We start from the raw sequence: 10,646 nt of genomic DNA on the forward strand, positions 1-10,646 counted from the left end.
CAGGCAGACGTCCCAAGGTGAACGCGGTGTTGGGTAGCCTCTGTCGCTTCTACTACCCTGGCATGGTGGAGCTCAATGGCGAGAGGTTCGCGGCTATGCAGTGGGCCGACTGGGGTCTGAAGGACTATGTCCAGCCAGGGGAAAGCAGTAGCGGAGGGGGAAGTTCAGAACAAAAACCAAGGACTTGTCAGGTGGCTGTGTGGGACGAGTTCTGGGTGAGTTTACTTTCGTATATAAGCAATTCACTGCATTATTGCTTCTCCTAATCTTACTTTAACTTAACTTCTCCATTGATATGTAGGGGAGGTTCCAATTGCCGGATGACATCGAGGCGGATCAGCCTCAGTGGGCACGTGTGAAGAGACACTTTCGGAAGTGCGCTGATAAGGTCATCAAGGATGCCATGTACAATGCTCGCATCGCGGCCGTCAACTACTACTACAAGAAGATAAAGGGGCAGAAAATGAGCAAAGCATTAGGGGCCAATGAGATCTACCTCACAGAGGAGCAGTACTTGGAGAGCGTTGTGGATTGGCTGGCGAAGGACATGGAAGCCTGGAGGTGGTTGGCTAAGAGATGGGCGTCGCCTGAGTGGATTGCAGAGTCCAACAAGCACCGTGCCAACCGTGGCACTGAAGGACCGGGGCATAGGTACGGCGCCGATGGACACCTTGGTACCGCACGCCGCATGGTAAGTGTATAAATCAAACTTGTATGTTACATCTATTACAATTCTATGGTTTAACTCTTCTTTTTCATGCAGGAAGCTGAAAGTGGAGTTGCTCCAAGTTTTATGGAGGTTTACGTCCGTGGTCACCGTGGGCCTGATCCAGCGAACCCTGATGAGCTATGCAGCGAGGCGGCAAGGGAGAAAATGGTAAACAAGTTTGTATTTACGAATTAAATTGCATGATTTGTGTCTAACTCCAACTCTAACTTTCTTTGCAGAATGCATATGGGGAGGAAATGACTCAACGCCATGGGCCTGATTTCGACTGGATGCATTCAGACTTAGATGCCTCGGCGTTGTACCACAGTGGTGGGGGTAGAAAGCATGGCAGGTGAGGTGGTTGTCTTTGATTCGACAATTTCATTAACAAGAATGTGTCCACTTAATGGCTCAACTATGTGTATCATGCAGGTTTGCCTTTGGCACCGGCGTTGTGGAGTACAACAGGACCATAGGTCAAGGGAAGGCATCGTCTTCGGCAGGGAGTTCTCGCTCCAAGTCTGCTCGAGAGGCTCAGCTGGAGGAGGAGACTCGGGCAGCACAGGAGCAGGCTCGACTCGCACAGGAGCAGGCTCGAGCAGCGCAGGAGCAGGTCGGACAGCTGACGCAGTATATGACTTCTTATTTTCAGGTAATTCGTCTATCTCATCACGTGTCATTGAATTCAAAGTATAGTGTTGCGATTCTAACGTTTCATCCATTTGCAGGAAATGACTACTCGACTCGGCCCTGATATGAACTTGCCCGCTTTTCGCCCTCCCCAGGTAACACTATCTGAACACTTCAATTCCATAGCAACTCTTTTTTTATTATCAAAAATGGATCGCAGGCACAAGGATGGGGACAATGGCCAGGACAAGCTCCAGCGTCGCAGCCACAGTGGACCAGTGTTGGGTGGACGCAGGCACCTCCAGGCACTTGGACGCCTCCACCACCCCAAGGATCGCAGCCATTTCAAGCGTGGATGGCACCGCCACCGACGGGGTGGGTGCCACCACCTCAGGGGTGGCCAGCACAACAGTACCCGTGGATGCATGCACAGCCTCCTTATCACCATGGATCACAGGTGACGTTCCATGTTTAGTTTTATGCAAATAGTGACCAAACATAGCCAGTATAGGTATAGGGATAGCAAAACACAGCCTTATTTGAATGATTGATGAATTGCAGGGTTCAGCGTCACATGCTCAGGAGGGTGCTGCTGTCAACGTCCACGACTTCCTCGTCCATGGTTCTGGAGGGAGTGGCCACCTTCCTGGTGGTGGAGGAGGGAGTGGCCAAAACTCTCATAGCCCGCAGGAGTGATTAGTGAGTAGTGAGTTTGTTTGAAACTATGGACTTATGGTATTGAAACTATGTATGGACTATGGACTTATGGACTATGGACTATGGACTATTTATGTATATGTGAATGTGTTTTGTGATATGTATATGTCAATGTGTTTTGTGATATGTATATGTGAATGTGTTTTGTGAATTATGTATTTTGATTGTGAATCTGTATATATGTGAATTGTGATATTGTGTATTTTGCTGTGAATTATTAATAGGTGCAGAAAAATCTGTTTTGGGGGGGGAACCATCAATTTTCGTCGGCCTCGCTGGTGGCCGACGAAAATATCCTGGGAACATATTTTCGTCGGCCATCAGCGGGCCGATGAAAATATCGGGCATGTATTTTCGTCGGCCCCACCTGGCCGACGAAAATAGCCTGGGCGGCGTATTTTCGTCGGCTTTCCCAAGGCCGACGAAAATAGTCAGTCCGACCAATTATTTTCGTCGGCCTTGGGAAAGCCGACGAAAATAGGTATTTTTCGTCGGTACCGACGGAAATAGGTGCCTATTTTCGTCGAACTTATTTTCGGCGGCTATTTTCGTCGGTCTGCCGACGAAAATAGTCTATTTTCGTCGGTTTAGGCTTATTTTCGTGGGCTTTTGGCCCACGAAAATTTAGGTGTTTCCTGTAGTGCATCGTCAACAGCGCCAGGGCACGAACTACTGTGAGCGAACAGTTTGGAGTGTCGCGTGCAGCAGCTCTATCGCATGCAGGATCTATTTATTGTTCATCCGCATGTTATGTCATTTACAGCAACAAAGCTAAGCCAAAGAGAAACCTATGGCGGATTTGGGCCTAGGAAACCCTAGTCCGAGCAACAAGTTTCATCCGCCGGCCCACGAACTTACCAGCCCAGTAAGCACATGCTAGGCAGCAAAGGCGCTAGCGGGCGGCGGGCCTCCTCGCGTGTGCTTCACCCTTCACCAGTTCACCTCTCCTGTTGCCGGCGCTACCAAATCGAGGGCCGCGCGACGACGAATCGGCTAGGCGGGGAGTGGGACCGAGCGTCGCCGTGCCGGCAAACCATAGCAGTCGTGCCTTCTCGCGGCTGCTGCCTGTCGCACGGCGTTGCCCAGGCAACAACCGCCCGCGGGAGTCCACTGGTCTGGGCGCCTGGCACTGCAAGCAGCAACACATACACAACATGTATTTGACACAGAAGCCTAAACCAAGATTTCTGGAGATTAATTAGTGCATCAGGTTGTGATACATCATCAGGTTCAAAATTGATTTGGTCTGTTGTCCTAGGAGGATTTGCCTTGTGTTTCGACTGTAGTTCGAGATAAGCTAACAATAAATGCACTACTTTTGCTGCTTCTTAATGCTCGCTCATTATCAACAGCGCCAGGGCATAGACTACTGTGAGCGAACAGTTTGGAGTGTCACGTGCAACAGCTCCATCGCATGCAGGATCTATTTATTGTTCATCCGCATGTTATGCCGTTTGCAGCAGCAAAGCTAAGCTAGAGAGAAAGCTATGGCAGATTTGGGCCTAGGAAACCCTAGTCCGAGCAACAAGCTTCATCCGTCGGCCCACGAACTTACCAGCCCAGTAAGCACATGCTAGGCAGCAAAGGCGCTGGCGGGCGGCGGGCCTCCTCGCGTGTGCTTCACCCTTCACCAGTTCACCTCTCCTGTTGCCGGCGCTACCAAATCGAGGGCCGCGCGGCGACAAATCGGCTAGGCGGGGAGTGGGACCGAGCGTCGCCGTGCCGGCAAACCATAGCGGTCGTGCCTTCTCGCGGCTGCTGCCTGTCGCACGGCGTTGCCCAGGCAACAACCGCCCGTGGGAGTCCACTGGTCTGGGCGCCTGGCACTGCAAGCAGCAACACATACACAACATGTATTTGACACAGAAGCCTTAACCACGATTTCTGGAGATTAATTAGTGCATCAGGTTGTGATACATCATCAGGTTCAAAATTGATTTGGTCTGTTGTCCTAGGAGGATTTGCCTTGTGTTTCGACTGTAGTTCGAGATAAGCTAACAATAAATGCACTACTTGCTGCTTCTTAATGCTCGCTCATCGTCAACAGCGCCAGGGCACAGACTACTGTGAGCGAACAGTTTGGAGTGTCACGTGCAGCAGCTCCATCGCATGCAGGATCTATTTATTGTTCATCCGCATGTTATGCCGTTTGCAGCAGCAAAGCTAAGCTAGAGAGAAAGCTATGGCAGATTTGGGCCTAGGAAACCCTAGTCCGAGCAACAAGCTTCATCCGCCGGCCCACGAACTTACCAGCCCAGTAAGCACATGCTAGGCAGCAAAGGCGCTAGCGGGCGGCGGGCCTCCTCGCGTGTGCTTCACCCTTCACCAGTTCACCTCTCCTGTTGCCGGCGCTACCAAATCGAGGGTCGCGCGGCGGCGAATCGGCTCGGCGGGGAGTGGGACCGAGCGTCGCCGTGCCGACAAACCATAGCGGTTGTGCCTTCTCGCGGTTGCCGCTTGTCGCACAGTGTTGCCTAGGCGACAACCGCCCGCGGGAGTCCGCCGGTCTAGGCGCCTGGCACTGCCAGCAGCAACACAAACACAACAGGTATTTGACACAGAAGCCTAAACCACGATTTTTGGAGATTAATTAGTGCATCATGTTGTGATGCATCTTCAGGTTCAAAATTGATTTGGTCTACTGTCATGGGGGAATTTGCCTTGTGTTTCGACTGTAGTTCGAGATAAGCTAACAACAAATGCACTACTTGCTGCTTCTTAATGCTCGCTCATCGTCAACAGCGTCAGGGCACGAACTACTGTGAGCGAACAGTTTGGAGTGTCGCGTGCAGCAGCTCTATCGCTTGCAGGATCTATTTATTGTTCATCCGCCTGTTATGTCGTTTGCAGCAGCAAAGCTAGCTAGTCCAGACGCCTTAGATCTCACAATCTTTAAAAAAACAGAGTGAGAAACCTATGGCGGATTTGGGCCTAGGAAATCCTAGTCCGAGCAACAAGCTTCATCCGCCGGCCCACGAAATTACCAGCCCAGTAAACACAGGCCAGGCAGGCGCTGGCGGGCGGCGGGCCTTCACCTCTCCTATCGCCGGCTCACCCGAATTTTTTTTTATATTAGTCCATTTTATAAAGTATTTTCACGTTTAAGCCCCTAGAAGACTTAATAGCTTATTTGGACTTATTTCTCGGTGCCATAGATCTTAGCACCGTGGTAGCTGTCGAGCACGAGCTAACGCGGCGCCGACGTGGACCGGGCGCCGAGCTCCGGAGTAAAACGAGATAATTGCATATTTAGAACTCTAAACATTGTGCTTCGTATAAATGCCATTCAAAAGATTTTATTCGTAAAAAAAGGACTATAAATATATTCTAATTGATTATACTACCGTTTAACGTGTATTGTTCCTTTTTATAATTTGTTTTCATATATTTATCATCTAAAAGTCAAAATTACTCCTACATCTCCCTGGTTCCTTCGTTCGTCTCTATCTTCCTCGGGATCTCATCTTCCTCTGCGTTCTCTGAGATTTCACGTTCTCTCGGCTCTTCTCTCGCCGAGCCGGGCAGGGCCGCCACCGCGCCTCTCCTCCACGGCTGTTCACGCGCCGGGCACCGTGCCGCACCGGGCAGGGTAGTGCCGCCACCGCGCCGGGCAGGGAGTCCCCATGCGCTGCGCAGTCTTCCCTTGGTGCCATGGCCACGAACTCCTCTCCCATACGTAGAATGCAAGCTTGGATCTTCTATCCGGCTGTTTGGATGATTGCATGAGGGGTGGACCTGTCCCACCGCGTGCAGACGTTGCTTGTTTGATAACTGAATGGTGTGTGGAGCCTGGTTGAGCTCGTGCAAAAGTGGCTTAAGAGCCTGGCTCAGCTCATACGTCCAATTAGACCGTTTCTTGGGGGCCTGGCTGGGCGTGTGCAGCCGCGCGTACGTGTTAGAGAGAGCTCGTGCAGGCTATCAAGCAACCAAACAACTACTCGAATAAAACAGGCTTGGACGAATCAGGTATCCAAACACAACTTGTTGCATGAGTGGAGCCTGTCCAGACACAATCTGGTTGAGGGAGGCGATCCAGGATTGACTCATTCAACCATCCAAACACGCCATATACGTACCTAGGAGGACTGCGCTGCTGTAACAAGAGTTAGGGACAATTTTGACTTTTAGATGATAAATACATGGAAACAAATTATAAAAAGGAATAATACATATTAAATGGTAGTATAATTAATTAGAATATATTTATAGTCTTTTTTTACGAATAAAATCTTTCGAATGATATTTGTGCGAAGCGCAATGTTTAGAGTCAAAATATACAATTATCTGGGAGTAAAACCGCGCGTCGTCCTCTTCCCCAATCTCTCTGTCGGAAACCGAGTCCTCTTCCACCGCACGCCACCGGCCACCGCGTCCCCTCCAACGGCCACCCCGCCCCCTCGCTCCGGCCCCTCCACCGGCCACCGGGCGGCCCGCCCCCTCGCCCCGGCCCCTCCACCGGCCGCCGCGCGCCCGCGCAGCTCCGGCGGCGCGCGCCCCCCTCGGCCCGGCAGCGCTACCACCGCGCCTCGGCCCCGCCGCCTCCACCGCGCCTCGGCCCCGCCACCGCCCTCGGACTGTAGTTTGAGATAAGCTAGCAATTTTTTTAGGCCAGTACGCATCACTTCTCTGTTTTTTTTTTCTGCTGAAGTAATTTGAGATAAATTTGTGTTTTACCTGAAGCTTCTGAGCTCTAGACTGGTGCTTCCATTTTTAGCACAAGCTAGTTATGTTAGCTTCTGTTTCTCTAATGAAGGTGCTAGCTTCCATTTGATCTGAACACGCCTAACTGAGTGGCAAGTCTTCCTTGTCAATTATGTTACCCAGTCAGTAGGTTTCCCTTGTGGCATGTTTAACTTTTTAATAAAAAAACAATCTGACATGTTATTGCTCAGTTACAGGCTTGGCAACTCTGAATCGGCTATAATGAACATGTTCAGTTTTAGTTCCTTCTGCCTTGTGATGTAAACCACAGTACAGTACTTTCTTGCATTCAATTGTAATTTTCTAATAGTTCCTCTGATCTCGTGTTGAACTTTCTGTGTTGTTATTTATCCTGATATAGGCAGCAACTTCCACAGGACCTCAAGCCGCCATCTCGCCACATGACCTGATTGCAGCCTTGCAGGCACAGCACAGAAGCAGGGTTGCGCCACCTCTCTGAGTGTCATAGGTTGGTGCATAGGCACACACACACAGGTAGCCATGGCATCGCGTAAGCTTCTCGTGGGCCTCACAGCCAGGAGGCAGCTACAATCCCGCACTCAGCAACTATTCTGGGCCACCAGTCTCCCTGAAGCTACCACTTCTCGGTCCCTAATGGTGGCTGCTGCAATGGCGCGGTTATCGGACAGGTCTTCAGCTCCTTTTATCTTATCTTCAAGGGCCATCTCGTCGACGCAGCCTGTGATGCAGTCTACAGGAGATGTGTCTGGCTCTAGCCCATCTGCAGTGGATCACAAGTTTGTTTCTTGACCTTGCAGTCTTAGCACGTTGATCCATTAATGCATTCTTTGTGTAATTTTGATTGCTTTCAAGTATGAATGGAAAGGGCAGGCCCGATGTAGTGGTGAGAGTTGTCTCACCGAGTCACCAGTTCGCGGGTTCGAAGTAGCCTCTCTGCATTTGTGGGGGAAAGGCTTGCCTCGGTTTATCTCTTCCTCAGAGCCCACTCATGTGGAGCTTATGGCACTGGGCTGGGTCTGTCTTTTTTTTCAAGTATGAATGGTAGGAATAGAGCAAATTAGAAAACCAATCGAGCATACGTGTAGGATGTTTGATAGAGCAATTTTTGTTTAGATTTGAGTCATTTTGACATTCTTTACAAGTCCCAACTTGCTTGGGACTAAGAACCTTTGTTGTCTCCCCCTGTGTCAACCAGGCAACCCTAAATTAGGTACTCCAAACATTCTGTAATTTGCCAAATAGTGGCACTGGATAATAGGTCTTTAGAAGAGACTACACTTGCTTGAATCAACAAACTGAAATGTAGAAAGTTTGGCTAACTACTGATATTAGTTGATTGCAACAATGCATAGAATAAAATTTGATCTTCAGTATGTTTAACTGTTTTTTTGCTTTATAGTTTGGTTATTTGAACTTTTGTTATATAGTTTTTGCTGCATGGGGTAGTCGGTGATTATGATTGTATACATTGAACAGGTTAGCAATGCAAGAGGATGAGTTTCACAAATTAGCAGATGAGACGATTCATGATTTGCTTGAAAAACTTGAGGTATTGAATCCTCTTTGTTATGGCCTTCAGATATCTCGAACAACATGTTAAGTCATCATACCTCTGACTAATTCTATTCTTCATGTATTTTTTTAGGAGTATGGTGACTCCATTCAGATGGATGGTTTCGACATAGAGTACGGGGTTAGTTGTAACACGTGACGTAGAATCATGCAATCTTTGCCAGTATGTGTTTTCTTTTTTGTGTATTTGATTATTGATGTGTCCTTTTTTTTTCCTTGGGCATTTTAGAATCAGGTTTTGACATTAAGGCTTGGGGATTTGGGGACATATGTTATAAACAAGCAAACTCCAAACAAACAAATTTGGCTATCTTCTCCTGTGAGGTACAGTAATGCATCTTAGTGTATCAGTTGTTGTTTGTTTCATTATATGTAATAGACACCTGAACTTGATTCCAATCGTCTTGTCTGCCATGCTATATTATCCTCCTTTCTCAAGGTAGATGCATATTGTATTACACTATTAGTTAATTTTACTAGTATCGTGAACCTGTCACTGTGTAAGGACTTGGGAGTACTCAGTAGATGTCATTTTTCGAATATTGTATATGTCCACCCTCTGTGATTTGTGGTTCAGTTTATTCGATATGGTTATTTGCCTTATGATGTTGTTGCGAAACTTAATCATTCTTTGGTTTCCATTTTCCAATCAAATAGACTCATGTGTGGGTATGTTGTACAATACCCAAGAGCGCTTTGCAGAACTTGTATGCCATTTTCATCTTATATAAAGGTACTATCCGGATATGCAGTGGGCCTTCTAGGTTTGATTGGGATGCAACAGCTAATGGTTGGATATACAAGAGGACTGGAGTGAACCTTGTGCGGCTTCTGGAGAAGGAGATTGGTGAGCTCTGTGGTACTCCAGTAGAACTTTAGTAACAGTACTGGAAATGCCACACAGCTAGGTTGTATGGAGAGCAGTGCTCTGAATGTCGAAGTGTAGTACACAAAACTTTTTTTTTGTTCTACACATTTGCACATGGTTTGGAATAAATAACTTCCCCTCTCTGGTAGCGGGGAACAGTATTATTCGGAAATGGTGGGAGTATTTTTCAGCTTTTGTAAGTACCGAATTCCGATCACTGTCAGCCTGTCAGACTACATTAGTGTTTCTGGATGCAATATCACATTGCAAGATGACCAGATATCACACTATATTCTGTTGTGCCAAGCAACAAGGATCAAATCACATCAATGCTGAAACATCATGTATGCCTCTTCTTCCATCAGGTCAGGGCTCAATCTGACCATGAGGATGCAGAACTCCATCTGATCCAGTGCCCCGTCCTCGTCCAGGTCGCCTTCTTTCATCATCTCCAGGAGCTCATCATCCTGGAGCTGGCCAAGCCCGAGCCTGGCCGCGCTCTGCTTCAAGCTCCAGATGGTGATCTTTCCTGCCCTGGGCTCCATGAGCAGCTGGAACCCCTTGCAGAGCTCCTGGATCAGGCCCTCCACGCCCAGCTTCCTCGCCATCAGTGGCAGGAAGTCCTGAAACTGCACGGAGGAGCCCTTGTCGGATTCCATGCTGGAGTTATCCCGCCCGCGAAGTCGTGATGAGGATTGAAGATCAGGGCAATGGTTGGCAAAAGTTATGCGTGCGTGGGTAACGAAGGAGGCTGGTGTTTATTTATAGCAGCAGGGGAGGAGGAAGTTCTTGGAATCGGGAGCAGTTCGTTTCTGCGAAGTAGCTGGCTGGTTGCTTGGACATGTCTATCTGGCTTCTTCCCTTTCTTTTTTACCACATAAAGACTCGTTCGGTTAGCTCTCAATCCATATAGATTAAGTGAGATTGAGTATGTTTAAATTCCAAACAAGTCAAACTTCTTCTTAATTTTTTTCAATCCTATCTAATCCATGGTAACGGGATAACCGAACAAGGCCTAAGAAAAATGGATGGATAAGGGTAGTGATTGGAAATGCTTGCTTGTATGTATGAACACAAGCAGGATCAAGGTGGAGTTGATAAATGAGCAAGAACCTGACCACACAAGAAAATAGAAGCAGGTGGCTGATGATATACTAGTTGACAAATGGGCAAGGTGGTAAGAAAATGGGAGCATCCGTGCTGCGGTTGCTGTGTCGTACCGTATGACTGCCAAAACAGACAGGAGACTAGCTATCTCCGCAGATCCACTATTCCGTCCACTATCATATCTCATACTAGCTGGATGCCCGTGCGTTGCAACAGAAATATATAATACCAGTATACTACGATAACTTATATACAAAATCTGTGTTATATTGTTATGAGAAAATGTTTCATAATCAATTTGTGATCCTAGCCATACATAAATTTTGTTATTTTAATCTAGTTATTTCACCACTACATTGC

At 48.0% G+C, this 10,646-nt stretch overlaps 2 protein-coding genes across 7 annotated transcripts; one reads left to right on the plus strand and one right to left on the minus strand.

Annotated features, from left to right (window-relative positions):
• Positions 1-6,337: 6,337 nt before the first annotated feature.
• Positions 6,338-9,396, plus strand: LOC100279847 (frataxin). Of its 6 annotated transcripts, none has more exons than XM_020550187.3 (6): positions 6,338-6,667; positions 7,119-7,515; positions 8,216-8,288; positions 8,385-8,432; positions 8,541-8,635; positions 9,064-9,396. In XM_020550187.3, exons 2-6 carry the CDS (start codon positions 7,259-7,261, stop codon positions 9,188-9,190), a joined length of 600 nt encoding a protein of 199 aa, XP_020405776.1. In that variant the 5' UTR covers positions 6,338-6,667; positions 7,119-7,258; the 3' UTR covers positions 9,191-9,396.
• On the minus strand, positions 9,146-10,152 carry LOC103641962 (calcium-binding protein PBP1). The gene has a single exon (XM_008665263.4). The coding sequence runs from the start codon at positions 9,836-9,838 to the stop codon at positions 9,506-9,508; it is 333 nt and encodes a 110-aa protein (XP_008663485.1). The 5' UTR covers positions 9,839-10,152; the 3' UTR covers positions 9,146-9,505.
• Positions 10,153-10,646: the final 494 nt, after the last annotated feature.

Source organism: Zea mays, chromosome 1 (genome assembly GCF_902167145.1).
Source record: "Zea mays cultivar B73 chromosome 1, Zm-B73-REFERENCE-NAM-5.0, whole genome shotgun sequence".
Taxonomy (NCBI): domain Eukaryota; kingdom Viridiplantae; phylum Streptophyta; class Magnoliopsida; order Poales; family Poaceae; genus Zea; species Zea mays.